Source organism: Euprymna scolopes, chromosome 42, assembly GCF_053919585.1.
Source record: "Euprymna scolopes isolate OS-2025 chromosome 42, ASM5391958v1, whole genome shotgun sequence".
Taxonomy (NCBI): Eukaryota; Metazoa; Mollusca; class Cephalopoda; order Sepiida; family Sepiolidae; genus Euprymna; species Euprymna scolopes.
This window is the reverse complement of record NC_136523.1, coordinates 48881431-48898815: the sequence shown is the minus strand read 5'-3', so window position 1 is coordinate 48898815 and position 17385 is coordinate 48881431. Positions and strand designations below refer to the sequence as shown.

Below are 17385 nucleotides of genomic sequence, written 5' to 3'. Positions count from 1 at the left end.
ATTTATTCATAACTTTAAGTAATTTAATTTTAAATCTTTCTTATCTGTTGATAGCTCAAATGGTAGGAAATGTGATTGGAGCGGTTTATGTTTTGGTTATCGATTCTAGCTGATGGCACCCAAGTCATTTTCTTTTAACTTTTTAAAACTGTAGTACATACATTAGGTATCTGAAATAATATGAAATCTGCGAGAATTAAAATATATTTACTGTATATACTTGTGTATAAGTTGGTGTTGTGTATAAGTCGACGTGCTACATGAGATAAATACTTTTGCAGTTTTAACAAAAAAGCTACAATAATATCAGAACGTTTCCATTTACACTGAACAAGTACAGAATGCCATCATCAATATATTACATATGAATGAGTCATCATTAATATATTACATATGAATGAGTCATCATCAATATATTACATATGAATGAGTCATCATCAATATATTACATATGAATGAGTCATCATCAATATATTACATATGAATGAGCCATCATCAATATATTACATATGAATGAGTCATCATCAATATATTACATATGAATGAGTCATCATCAATATATTACATATGAATGAGTCATCATCAATATATTACATATGAATGAGTCATCATCAATATATTACATATGAATGAGTCATCATCAATATATTACATATAAATGAGTCATCATCAATATATTACATATGAATGAGTCATCATCAATATATTACATATGAATGAGTCATCATCAATATATTACATATGAATGAGTCATCATCAATATATTACATATGAATGAGCCATCATCAATATATTACATATGAATGAGTCATCATCAATATATTACATATGAATGAGTCATCATCAATATATTACATATAAATGAGTCATCATCAATATATTACATATGAATGAGTCATCATCAATATATTACATATGAATGAGTCATAATCAATATATTACATATGAATGAGTCATCATCAATATATTACATATAAATGAGTCATCATCAATATATTACATATGAATGAGTCATAATCAATATATTACATATGAATGAGTCATCATCAATATATTACATATGAATGAGTCATCATCAATATATTACATATGAATGAGTCATCATCAATATATTACATATGAATGAGTCATCATCAATATATTACATATAAATGAGTCATCATCAATATATTACATATGAATGAGTCATCATCAATATATTACATATGAATGAGTCATCATCAATATATTACATATGAATGAGTCATCATCAATATATTACATATGAATGAGCCATCATCAATATATTACATATGAATGAGTCATCATCAATATATTACATATGAATGAGTCATCATCAATATATTACATATAAATGAGTCATCATCAATATATTACATATGAATGAGTCATCATCAATATATTACATATGAATGAGTCATCATCAATATATTACATATGAATGAGTCATCATCAATATATTACATATGAATGAGTCATCATCAATATATTACATATAAATGAGCCATCATCAATATATTACATATGAATGAGTCATCATCAATATATTACATATGAATGAGTCATCATCAATATATTACATATGAATGAGTCATCATCAATATATTACATATGAATGAGCCATCATCAATATATTACATATGAATGAGTCATCATCAATATATTACATATGAATGAGTCATCATCAATATATTACATATAAATGAGTCATCATCAATATATTACATATGAATGAGTCATCATCAATATATTACATATGAATGAGTCATCATCAATATATTACATATGAATGAGTCATCATCAATATATTACATATAAATGAGTCATCATCAATATATTACATATGAATGAGTCATCATCAATATATTACATATGAATGAGTCATCATCAATATATTACATATGAATGAGCCATCATCAATATATTACATATGAATGAGTCATCATCAATATATTACATATGAATGAGTCATCATCAATATATTACATATGAATGAGTCATCATCAATATATTACATATGAATGAGTCATCATCAATATATTACATATGAATGAGTCATCATCAATATATTACATATGAATGAGCCATCATCAATATATTACATATGAATGAGTCATCATCAATATATTACATATGAATGAGTCATCATCAATATATTACATATGAATGAGCCATCATCAATATATTACATATGAATGAGCCATCATCAATATATTACATATGAATGAGTCATCATCAATATATTACATATGAATGAGTCATCATCAATATATTACATATGAATGAGTCATCATCAATATATTACATATGAATGAGTCATCATCAATATATTACATATAAATGAGTCATCATCAATATATTACATATGAATGAGTCATCATCAATATATTACATATGAATGAGTCATCATCAATATATTACATATGAATGAGTCATCATCAATATATTACATATGAATGAGTCATCATCAATATATTACATATGAATGAGTCATCATCAATATATTACATATGAATGAGTCATCATCAATATATTACATATGAATGAGTCATCATCAATATATTACATATGAATGAGTCATCATCAATATATTACATATGAATGAGCCATCATCAATATATTACATATGAATGAGTCATCATCAATATATTACATATGAATGAGTCATCATCAATATATTACATATGAATGAGTCATCATCAATATATTACATATGAATGAGTCATCATCAATATATTACATATGAATGAGTCATCATCAATATATTACATATAAATGAGTCATCATCAATATATTACATATGAATGAGTCATCATCAATATATTACATATGAATGAGTCATCATCAATATATTACATATGAATGAGTCATCATCAATATATTACATATGAATGAGTCATCATCAATATATTACATATGAATGAGTCATCATCAATATATTACATATAAATGAGTCATCATCAATATATTACATATGAATGAGTCATCATCAATATATTACATATGAATGAGTCATCATCAATATATTACATATGAATGAGTCGCCATCAATATATTACATATGAATGAGTCATCATCAATATATTACATATGAATGAGTCATCATCAATATATTACATATGAATGAGTCATCATCAATATATTACATATGAATGAGCCATCATCAATATATTACATATGAATGAGTCATCATCAATATATTACATATGAATGAGTCATCATCAATATATTACATATGAATGAGTCATCATCAATATATTACATATGAATGAGTCATCATCAATATATTACATATGAATGAGTCATCATCAATATATTACATATGAATGAGCCATCATCAATATATTACATATGAATGAGTCATCATCAATATATTACATATGAATGAGTCATCATCAATATATTACATATGAATGAGCCATCATCAATATATTACATATGAATGAGCCATCATCAATATATTACATATGAATGAGTCATCATCAATATATTACATATGAATGAGTCATCATCAATATATTACATATGAATGAGTCATCATCAATATATTACATATGAATGAGTCATCATCAATATATTACATATAAATGAGTCATCATCAATATATTACATATGAATGAGTCATCATCAATATATTACATATGAATGAGTCATCATCAATATATTACATATGAATGAGTCATCATCAATATATTACATATAAATGAGTCATCATCAATATATTACATATGAATGAGCCATCATCAATATATTACATATGAATGAGTCACCATCAATATATTACATATGAATGAGTCATCATCAATATATTACATATGAATGAGTCATCATCAATATATTACATATGAATGAGCCATCATCAATATATTACATATGAATGAGCCATCATCAATATATTACATATGAATGAGTCATCATCAATATATTACATATGAATGAGTCATCATCAATATATTACATATGAATGAGTCATCATCAATATATTACATATGAATGAGTCATCAATATATTACATATGAATGAGTCATCAATATATTACATATGAATGAGTCATCAATATATTACATATGAATGAGTCATCAATATATTACATATGAATGAGTCATCAATATATTACATATGAATGAGCCATCATCAATATATTACATATGAATGAGCCATCATCAATATATTACATATGAATGAGTCATCATCAATATATTACATATGAATGAGTCATCATCAATATATTACATATAAATGAGTCATCATCAATATATTACATATGAATGAGTCATCATCAATATATTACATATAAATGAGTCATCATCAATATATTACATATGAATGAGTCATCATCAATATATTACATATGAATGAGTCATCATCAATATATTACATATGAATGAGTCATCATCAATATATTACATATGAATGAGTCATCATCAATATATTACATATGAATGAGTCATCATCAATATATTACATATGAATGAGTCATCATCAATATATTACATATGAATGAGTCATCATCAATATATTACATATAAATGAGTCATCATCAATATATTACATATGAATGAGTCATCATCAATATATTACATATGAATGAGTCATCATCAATATATTACATATGAATGAGCCATCATCAATATATTACATATGAATGAGTCATCATCAATATATTACATATAAATGAGTCATCATCAATATATTACATATGAATGAGTCATCATCAATATATTACATATGAATGAGTCATCATCAATATATTACATATGAATGAGTCATCATCAATATATTACATATGAATGAGTCATCATCAATATATTACATATAAATGAGTCATCATCAATATATTACATATGAATGAGTCATCATCAATATATTACATATGAATGAGTCATCATCAATATATTACATATGAATGAGTCATCATCAATATATTACATATAAATGAGTCATCATCAATATATTACATATGAATGAGTCATCATCAATATATTACATATGAATGAGTCATCATCAATATATTACATATGAATGAGTCATCATCAATATATTACATATGAATGAGTCATCATCAATATATTACATATAAATGAGTCATCATCAATATATTACATATGAATGAGTCATCATCAATATATTACATATGAATGAGCCATCATCAATATATTACATATGAATGAGTCATCATCAATATATTACATATAAATGAGTCATCATCAATATATTACATATGAATGAGTCATCATCAATATATTACATATGAATGAGTCATCATCAATATATTACATATGAATGAGTCATCATCAATATATTACATATGAATGAGTCATCATCAATATATTACATATGAATGAGTCATCATCAATATATTACATATGAATGAGCCATCATCAATATATTACATATGAATGAGCCATCATCAATATATTACATATGAATGAGTCATCATCAATATATTACATATGAATGAGTCATCATCAATATATTACATATGAATGAGTCATCATCAATATATTACATATGAATGAGCCATCATCAATATATTACATATGAATGAGTCATCATCAATATATTACATATGAATGAGTCATCATCAATATATTACATATGAATGAGTCATCATCAATATATTACATATGAATGAGCCATCATCAATATATTACATATGAATGAGTCATCATCAATATATTACATATGAATGAGTCATCATCAATATATTACATATGAATGAGTCATCATCAATATATTACATATGAATGAGTCATCATCAATATATTACATATGAATGAGCCATCATCAATATATTACATATGAATGAGTCATCATCAATATATTACATATGAATGAGTCATCATCAATATATTACATATGAATGAGTCATCATCAATATATTACATATGAATGAGTCATCATCAATATATTACATATAAATGAGTCATCATCAATATATTACATATGAATGAGTCATCATCAATATATTACATATGAATGAGTCATCATCAATATATTACATATGAATGAGTCATCATCAATATATTACATATGAATGAGTCATCATCAATATATTACATATGAATGAGTCATCATCAATATATTACATATGAATGAGCCATCATCAATATATTACATATGAATGAGTCATCATCAATATATTACATATGAATGAGTCATCATCAATATATTACATATAAATGAGTCATCATCAATATATTACATATGAATGAGTCATCATCAATATATTACATATGAATGAGCCATCATCAATATATTACATATGAATGAGTCATCATCAATATATTACATATAAATGAGTCATCATCAATATATTACATATGAATGAGTCATCATCAATATATTACATATGAATGAGTCATCATCAATATATTACATATGAATGAGTCATCATCAATATATTACATATGAATGAGTCATCATCAATATATTACATATGAATGAGTCATCATCAATATATTACATATGAATGAGTCATCATCAATATATTACATATGAATGAGCCATCATCAATATATTACATATGAATGAGTCATCATCAATATATTACATATGAATGAGTCATCATCAATATATTACATATGAATGAGTCATCATCAATATATTACATATGAATGAGCCATCATCAATATATTACATATGAATGAGTCATCATCAATATATTACATATGAATGAGTCATCATCAATATATTACATATGAATGAGTCATCATCAATATATTACATATGAATGAGCCATCATCAATATATTACATATGAATGAGTCATCATCAATATATTACATATGAATGAGTCATCATCAATATATTACATATGAATGAGTCATCATCAATATATTACATATAAATGAGTCATCATCAATATATTACATATGAATGAGTCATCATCAATATATTACATATGAATGAGCCATCATCAATATATTACATATGAATGAGTCATCATCAATATATTACATATAAATGAGTCATCATCAATATATTACATATGAATGAGTCATCATCAATATATTACATATGAATGAGTCATCATCAATATATTACATATGAATGAGTCATCATCAATATATTACATATGAATGAGTCATCATCAATATATTACATATGAATGAGTCATCATCAATATATTACATATGAATGAGTCATCATCAATATATTACATATAAATGAGTCATCATCAATATATTACATATGAATGAGTCCCCTGTGGAATTTCCACAGGTCCCACTAGTCTATATAAATGTAACAGTGCATTTACGTATGTGTGTGTGTAAAAATATTTAACTGATAAACTACTTGTCACATAATATTGAAATGAACAGGAAATAGGTTGGTTTATAACGAGTAAAATCTTTGTATAAATAACGCATACAGAAATGTCGACAAGTTGAAATGCAAAATGTTTATTTAAATTTGCCGACATATTTCTATTATTTTTGTGCATACGTAAATTTATTCATAACTTTAAGTAATTTAACTTTAAATCTTTCTTATCTGTTGATAGCTCAAATGGTAGGAAATGTGATTGGAGCGTTATATGTTTTGGTTATCGATCCTAGCTGATGGCACCCAAGTCATTTTTTAAAACCTTTTTAAATCTGTAATATATATATTATATTTAATAAATATATATATTAGGTATTAAATAATATTCAGTAGAGAATTCTCTCTGAAATAATACGAAATCTGCGAGAATTAAAATATATTTACTGTATATACTTTATTTTTGTATTTTACTTCAGTAAGTTTTAAGAGATCAAGGGGCTCCTTCCTGGAGCTAACACTTGATTCCGTTATGATTTATGATTTAAATTCATATCTGAGGGCTCTTTTAAGAATAGATGCTGTTCCCTTTATGGCTGCTATCTGTATTTCATTACAGCTTGGTCTTCCAGGGATTGCTTCTAAGTATTTATGAAGATTCTTTTTTATTAAGCCAGTTGCTCCTATCACAACCGGTATAATGTTTATTTCTTTCAGAGACCATGTCATTTTTAGGTCCTGATATTTTGTTATCTTTTCCCATTCAGCTCTGTTAAGGCCAAAATCATTTGGGACTGTGACATCGACAATGAGCGCAGTTCTTTCAGGCTTGTTCCATATAACAATATCTGGTATGATGGCCTTGTCTTTTATGTATCTGCCTGCCTGTATGTCTTTGTCATAGAACACGGTCACATTTCTGTTTGATGTTATTGGTGGTGGTTCATGTTCCCAAATGTTCTAGAAGTTAATGTGGATTTTAAGACGAAAATTACGTATTACTGTGCATAAGTCGACTGTAGATTCTAGACACAATTAATTTCCTTTTTGGTGTTTTTTTTTGTAAAACATAAATTGTTTCTTGGCATCTGTGAGCGATAATGTGTGCATTCACACAAATGTGGTCTATTCGATTTTCATATATAGAACCAACCCACTGCACACTTACATGCAACGAACACAAATGTTGCTAATCAGATATTCTGATCAATGACATCCTGTAGATTCCAGACGCAGTCACTGTTTTTAGACATAATTCATGTCACGTACCATAATAACGTAAATGCATACATTGCACGAGCCGTAATATACGGTCATTTTTTTTTTTTTTACAGAGTGATCACCACTTATCAAGGCCCGGAAGCCACTCAGGGATAAGGGTTATTTCAAGTACATTACATTAGTGTGGAGATTTGATGAAGTGTTTACTTAAGGGGGCGGTTCATTAGAAATTTGTTAACATTGGACTTGAAGACATCCAAGTTATAGTCCGGTGGGAAGCAGGCAGACGGAACAGAGTTCCACAGGCGTGCAATTCTAAGAAAGAAGCTTTGTTCATGGAATCCGCGTTTTGATTTAGGCATAGATATAGAGTGGGGGAAATTTTTCACAGTGGATTCAGCTAGACGGGTGTTTTTCGTGAAAGATTGGTGAGGGGGGGGGGCAGAGATTGGAGTTCAGACGAGCCCCTGGCAGGATAGGCTGTTTTTAGCAGCTCCTGCCCAGATATGGCAGCAGTATTCCATCCTTGGACATACTTGGCTTTTATATAGATAGAGAATTGCATCAGTAGTCATAATGTGAACGCATGCGTTAAGTGCCATTAAATGGTTTCATTTAATAGTTGTCATTTAATTATTAAAACTTGTTGAACTTAGGGGAGAATGACATATCGTAAAACACTACATTTTCTACCCTACTAAAAAAAAACGTCATATCATCACCCAATACAACATATCGTCAAACTTAGGCCTATAGCCACATCTAGAGAGTGAACATTGTGTGAGCTATTCCAATTATTACTAAGCCTCCCACTGTAAAACTGTGCATGTGCTTACATGCTGGCAAACACACTGCAGTGGGGTTCGGAAGGAGTGCGATTAATTACTAGGATTACTGGTATATAGCGTTTTCTATGTTATGATTGAGCACCGAGTTGCTCTTTAACAACATTTCTAAAAACATTACCTATGTTTAAGTTGACTCCCAAAAAATAACCTTAAAATTGTCTCTCAGAAATTCGACTTATACGATCGTCATCGGGTCAATATTTTGATTTAATTATTTTTTTTTTCTTTAATTTTTTAGGCTGCAAGTTCATCGGAAGCAGAATTATCTGATACGGAAATGCCGATTCCGGTAAAGACGGAAACTGTCACTGATTTGGAGTCTGTTACTCCTGAAGACAAACCCCGAGATGTTGCTCCTAAACCTCAAAATAACAATGGTATCACTCCAGACGTGTCCTCGTTGGAGAATACCGATTCCAAAGACGAGATAACAACAGATAAAATAAAAGCTACAGGAAAATGTTGATAATAAATTGTGTTTGTCTTTTTTATTTTGTGTTTTTATTTTTCAATTTGTAAAGATTTAAAAAAAAAACTTTTTAACCCCCCCCCCCTCTCTCTTGGTTTTGCCCTCTTCTCTTACTTTGATGGCTTCTTGCATGCAAAAGCCAGCTTCTGTATTTACCCCAATTCCACACCAGCGGCGAACTTTCAATTGGCAGAGGAGGGAGGGAGGTTCATGATCTGATGATGCAGGTATAGAGATATAGGAGGTGATGACGTCACGCATGAGAGGAAAGAAACAAAAGGATTTTAAAAAGTTATTCCAAGCTGAGAAGCAGGACCTGACAATGTAGTGAATGTTGCCTCCAGACTGCCTGTGCGCATTTCAGGTGAAAACATTACCTACTCAAGTGTCATGTCGAAATAAGTAAAGTCATAGTGCTTTTGGTTATTAGGGATTTTTCAAGTATCCGCATTTCGGGTGGGAACATTATTACCTACTCAAGTGTCATGTAAAATAAGTCAAATCATATAGTGCTTTTGGTGATTACGGATTTTTCAAATCTCCGCATGTCAGGTGGAAACATTAAGACCAAGTTAGAAAAACAATTATTTAATTAATTAGATCTTGATCTCTTCCCATGGGCGAACTTTCTCCATCTAAGTAAAACCTTTGAAACTTCATTAAATCTTCAAAGCAGTTTCATGCAAAAGTAGATCAACAACTAGAAAAGGACTACTATTCTCATCTTGGTGTCATTTTCAAAATGTTTCAGTCACCTCCGACCTTCTTCAGGTGTATCTTGTTGAACTCGAGAATGTTTCTGTCTGGAATTTGGACGGAATTTCAAACGAAACCCTTCACGGGGGTAGCATGCTCTTGTTCCGTCAGCCATAACTGGATAGAGGTCCTAAATAACTCGTAATTGTATTTTTCGGTCACCCAAACTGAGGATTGAACCTTCAATCTTCAGGAGAACATAACTTTTTACAATCGATTTTTCCAAGTACTCTAATCACTGCACCACGTTTCCCTGCGGACAATTCTGGTACAAATTTTAGGAGCCTTAAACCTATTTTTTTTTTTTTTTCTGGTTGTAGATATCATTATTTATTATATAATTATTGCTATATATTAACATATATCTCTCTATATAGAGAACAATAGTCCAATGAATCCAAATAATATGAATAACCAATTGTCATCTCAACAATTTAGAAAAGAATCGTGCCCAACACATAGAAAAACGACGACCAAAAGAATGGAAGACCAGCAACCATGCATGTATGTATAAAACATTTCAAGGTAGTTCTACTAAAATAGTCATACTTCAGGAACCAAAATACCATTTTGTTCATTGGCTTTTCTGAATTAAACCATGACGTTCTGTGTGGAACCTCATGGTCAATAATTCCTTACATCAATTAATAACTACCCCATAATTACATTTCATTTGACAATCTTCCAATTCAAAATTCAAATATTTCAGATTTGCATTGAATTTGAGTTAGACACCAATTAAGCAAGATTGCCTGAATTTCGATTTCTTCTCAGATTTTAAACAGTATAATTGATTTTGATCAAAATTAGAATAAGGATTCTAGACATAAGTTATGTGATCATTATATCTATTATTTGAATTTATCGGACTGGACCTCTATCCAGTCATAGCTGATGGAACAAGAACATGCTACCCCCATGAAGTAAATAAAGGATTTCATTAGAAATTCTGTCCAAATTCTCGAGTTTGACAAATATTCCCGAGTTCAACAAGATACATCTGAAGAAGGTCGGAAGTTACATCGAACGAAACGTGGAAATGACACTCAAGATTAGAACAATAGTCCGATGAATCCAAATAACGCGGATGATGAATCCTCATCTAAAAAATTCAGAAGCGTTGTGATCATTATATGCTGGTTTTAATTTTTGTAAACAAACGTAAAACTGGTGCAACTCTTTTCCATTTGCCTGCTTTCCAATTGACTACAATATGGTCGTCTTCAAGTCCAATGTAAACAAGTTCTTGATGAACCGTTCCCCCTTAAGTAATCCAATTAACCAAATTTACACTTCTAACGATTATTATGATATTGTCCTTTTGACTACTGTACACTCTTTAGCCCTTATCCTCGAGTGGCCCCTGAGCCTTTATAAGTCCTATATATATTTAAAAAAAAAAAAAAAAGAAAATTTGTTCTGTTTAGAGAGTGCCTGGCAATTCTCAAAAAGTGACATTTCTTGGTCTTCTAGGCAGAAACTTAATAGAAGATTAATAAGGAGGGAGCTGATGACCTGCCCATTGAGTGGTTTGGGTAGTCACACGAGGAGATCCGTTCCGAATGTACACGATGGAATGATAAAATTGTCGCCCAAGAAAAGACATGATTCCATTTCCGTTTGATGGAAACCGGTTTTCTTTTTTTTGTTGCAGACCATCTACTATTTGGCCAGTTGTGTACAAATCCTGAGAGCAGCAGGAGCCTTCTATCATGTTTTAAAATGACAATGTTCATCAAGTGAGATAAGTGATGCGCCACTGTACAACTCATGCTCTCTACTGATCCAAGTTATGACAACAGGACCATTGCCAGCACCCTCAAAACGCAGCGCTGGATTGCCACAAAGGAGTGTTACAACTTTGTATCCTTCTCTCACTGGCCGTCCTCCTCCCCCGATCTGAACCCGCTCGACTACTTTGTTTGGTCATACGTTGAGAACATCACCAACATGACCTCCCACAACACCAAAGGCAGCCTGATCACCTCCATCTACCGAGCTTCTACCAGCACTTGTGGAAAAGGGCATGCCTCCAGTTCTGGACCCGTATCAAGATGGTGATTGAGGCTGAAGGTGGCTACATTAAACATGTCAGCTCTACTACATAATCAAATCATCTCTATTACTTCTCTCTGACCTGGTGATTGACCTGGAACACATTACCTCTCAGTGCCACATAACACTGTCCGTGAATGGAGGTCTCACTCAAGTATCCCCTCTGTGATATGCACAAGGAAGAAATGCCTGATCACATTTTCTTCCAATGTTCGGAATGAATATCTGTTCCAGGCCACAGAATGTGGGAAGTTGTCGACAGTAGTTGCAGCTAGATATGTATTTGTTGTAAAAGTTTTATGGGTAGGGACCATAGATTGGTGTTAAGCCAAGCACCTGCCATAAAAGTAATGGTAGAACAAAGACAGGCTTGGTCATTTGCATATCTTTATGCACCTGCTATCCACCTCAACAGCTTTATTACATACCTTCATATGCTAAAAAAATTCCCTACAATAATTTTAATAAAACCTGCGCTGAGGTAAAAGAAAATAAAAATAAAAAAATGAAGAAATAAATCCAAATAAAATGTCTTAGTGTATAGCTTGTTCAACCTTTTTTCTTTTCCTTTCTTTTCTTTCCGAAGTAAATATTCTGGGAGTATGTCAATGAAGTGATGGCTCGATTTTGAGCATTCTTTGCCGCTAAGCCTATCATATATAATCGTTATGTCAAGCCGCCACAGACAGGGAGACACGAATGGTGTTTCTTGCGACCCTGATTTTAGTATGAGTGGTGGTTGGGATGTCATGTTGAGATAATTATAGGGTTGAATCTTTTCCTGATCAGGATTTGATGACATTCTTTAAGCACTAGCTTCAGGTAAAGATCAGATGTGCCAGAAAAAGATTACATTCCTCAATGGATACAAGTGTAACGATTTATCTATTTATCGCTGTTATGTTTGTTACTAATAAATATATACACGCTGGCTTGTACTAGCCATTTTGATAATCAAACACGGAGACGGTTTCATAACAAAACTGTATTTTTTAATTATTGGAATTGATATGAGTAATTTGTATATCTTTATTTATTTATTGCGGACTATTATCCTCATCTTTTTTATAGTTGTTGTTTCACGACGTTTCGGACAACTATTCCTCTGGCCTTTGTCAGGTTGTTAAATGCGACAGGATAAGAATGCTGAATTTTCAACTTTATCTTCAGCAATTACTGCCTTCCATAGTTGTTGTTGTCTCACCACGTTTGGTCAACTAATCCTCTGGCCGGCTTTGAGTAGGATTGAAACCTGACAAGACCAGAAGAATAGTTGGCCGAAACTGGAACAAATACATAGAGGACATTGCAAAGATTGCTGCAAAGAAGGTGGGTTCCCCCTATCGAGCTAGAAGTCTATTCACACCTGAGAGTATCCTGTACCTCTATAAGGCCACCATTCGCCCATGCATGGAGTATTGTTGTCACATGATAGGGTCCAAAAAGAGTTGTCAATCTAATATATCCCACTTTATCAACTAAGCTCTAGCCCTTGTCCCATCCCCGCAATGTTGCATCACTGTGCCTGTTTTACAAGACCTCTCTCCCACAGAAGAGACGTTGCGAGCCTATCCTTGTTTTATCGTTATTTCCATGGCAGGTGGTCGTCTGAACTCCAATCTCTGGTCCCCCCTCGCCAATCTTTCACGAAAAACACCCATCTAGCTGAATCCATGGTGAAAAATTTCCCCCACTCTATATTTGTGCCTAAATCAAAACGCGGATTCCATGAACAAAGCTTCTTTCTTAGAACTGCACGCCTGTGGAACTCTGTTCCGTCTGCCTGCTTCCCACCTGACTACAACTTGGATATCTTCAAGTCCAACGTTAACAAATTCCTAATGAACCGCCCCCTTAAGTAAACACTTCATCAGATCTCCACACTAACGTAATGTACTTGCAATAACCCTTATCCCTGAGTGGCTTCCAGGCCTTGATACGTGGTGATCACTGTGTAAAACAAAAAAAAATGTGTTCTGATAAACTTATTGCACTTATACCTCCTCGCCATACGTATCCCCAACAAACCCTCTTAGCAATAACATCTCCCTCCTTCACTGTTGTTGTCCTTAAATGCCAGAAAGCTTTCTATTCTAATAGTTTCTTTCCTCAAACAACTAGACTTTGGAATTCCCTTCCTACTTCTTGCTTCCCTGGTCGTACTGATATGAAAAAGTTAAAATGTTACATAAATCAACATCTTGTTAATCTTTCCACTACATGGTCCCAAACAACAACTATAAAAAGATGACGATAACAGTTTGCAAATAAATAAATAAATAAATAAATTGTATTTATTTAATTATTATTTTGCCTGTCAGTGGTTGTAGGATTTGTCGAGCAAAGGTCGTGAAAGGTGGAGATTGGGGTTGATAAACTAACGACGTAACGATCATGCACCTCTCCATGTCTCTCTTTTTGTTCATCGTCTTACTTTTATTGACAACTTCTTCCTTTGTTCCATCAGAGGTCAATATGTGTGTAAAAAATCCGACCTGGTATTTTCTTTGCTTTCTACTAACCTGAAATTTGTATGTGTGCACGATCTCCAAGTTCCTTTATCCAATACAAGTAACGAGCTTGTGGGTACAAAAGGAATTGAGTATATGTGTTCCAGGCACGAGCATGGCGTACTTGGTTCCTGGTTCTGCTCATAGAGTTTTCGTTTAGTTTTAGGCACATGTAAAGAATGCAAGAAGTTTTGTGAGATAATAATATGGTTAAAAGTTTAATTATTATCGATTTATCTATCTGTCTAGCTATCTATTTATCTATCTATCCGGTGATATTGTTAAAATAGCTTATATTGGGAGTTAATTATTGTTTATAGAATAAAGTAGCAATGGGTTTTAGCTGAGGATGTTTACATAAATTAGCTAGGTTAAATGAACAAAATGACCTTGGGCAGGCATGCGTGCAAAAGTCACATATTGAGAGATGTGTGCTTTTTAACGATGACGTAATGGAACTGGTTGGGAAGGTTAGAGAAAGGAGGAGTTTGAGTTTGGTAACGAAAGTGAATGGACGTGCTTCAAAAAGCCGGGAAGTGAGGCTGTAAGGAACAAGCATGTAGACCTGTAATGCAGACTCCTTGTGAAGACCACTTGAGACAGCTGAAATAAATTTATATTTTAAAAATATAAAGTGTTGTTCTGTGATTTCACAAAAGAAGGAAGAACAGAGGTCTCAATTGGTTATGGTGTTGGTCATTTCATGTTTCATGACAGAGACCAGCAGTAAAGAACTCTGGAAGAAAGAAAGGTATGAAGCATATATTATTCTTCTTATAAAAAATGATGCCTTCATATAAATATGAACTGTAATATATATCCGTGTGATAACTCTGTGATACAACATGACTTGTCTAAAATTAAAGTTTTAAATGTTAAAAATTGAGTCAAGCTAAAATCCAAGTGTCATTGAATAGTCTTTGTTGCCTGTTAACATTGCGTCTGCAAATTCTCCAAACTATCCAGCCTTGATAGAGTTCAAAACCGGCTTTGAAATCTAGTAGGTAATGCCCTTTTCTCTTCCCTGCAACCTCTTTCCCACAGAAAAGACCTTGCGAGCTTGGGACAATACATGTAAACAATATATATATATATATATATATATATATATATATATATATATATATATATATATATATATACTAGACTACCCGTGACCCGTTGGGTCAGTATGTTATATTAGCTATGGAATTCATGTATGAGCGTAACACTTGTGACGTAAAGAAAATATTTTTTGTGACATAACAGAAACATTTCTATGAAAGTATATTAAAATGAAAAAAGAATATAGATAGATTTCTATGAGTCGTTCTGTTTATAATTGTTTAATCTTGAAAAAAAAAAACCAAACTTACAGCCATTGAATTATAAGTGGTTTGCCATACTTATAGGTAAATGTTCACTGAACAGATACCATAATACTTAAAGTTAAATTACAAATTTTGAAATATCTATTAATTTAAACGTAGAAAAAAAATTTGGGGCACCGAAAACGTACACAGTTAAACAATACATTGTAAAATAGAAGATTTTTTTGTAAGAAAATTGCGTTAAAATAACTTAAACGTAATACGGAAATGAACGATGTAAAAAAAAATGCAGAACGTATTAACAATTGTTTATTTGGATAATTTAAAACGCAAAAAAAAAAAATTAGGCCGCTGAAAACGTACACAGTAAAAAAAAAAATGTTGTAAACAGGTCAAAGTTGATTTATTTTTGAGAAAATTGCGACAGTATAGTTGTAATATAGAATAGTTGCAAAACATTCCCTAAGGGGTCAGTATGTTATATTAGCTATGGAATTAATGTATGAGCGCGACACTTGTGACGTAAAGAAAATAGTTTTTTGTGACATAACAGAAACATTTCTATGAAAGTATATTAAAATGAAAAAATATAGATAGATTTCTATGAGTCATTCTGTTTAGAGTAGTAGTAGGAAAATACATGTCAACCAGTAGTAGTAATAGTAGGATAAGGAAGAGGAGGCGTAGTAGTAGTAGTAGTAGTAAGAGGAGGAAGAGGAAGCGTAGTAGTAGTTATAAAGAGCAGAAGTAATAGTAGTAGCAAGAAGAGGAGGCATAGTAGTAGTAGGAGGAGGATATTGCGCAAGCAAACAACCAAGAACGACAGAGTTTTGGTATTATATATATATATATATATATATATATAAATATATATATATATATATATATATATATATATATATATATATATATACGCTACACATTAACATATATAGACAATATAAACAATAA

At 31.2% G+C, this 17385-nt stretch overlaps 1 protein-coding gene across 4 annotated transcripts in view; it reads left to right on the top strand.

The window, feature by feature from the left end:
• Positions 1-9825, top strand: part of LOC145267099 (pseudouridylate synthase 1 homolog) — a 163249-nt gene extending 153424 nt beyond the window's left edge. For all 4 annotated transcript variants that reach the window (XM_080123097.1, XM_080123099.1, XM_080123101.1 and 1 more), the window contains exon 19: positions 9573-9825. In XM_080123097.1, coding sequence (XP_079979223.1) covers positions 9573-9800 — 228 coding nt within the window. In that variant the 3' untranslated portion in view covers positions 9801-9825. The remainder of the gene's footprint in view (positions 1-9572) is intronic.
• Positions 9826-17385: the final 7560 nt, after the last annotated feature.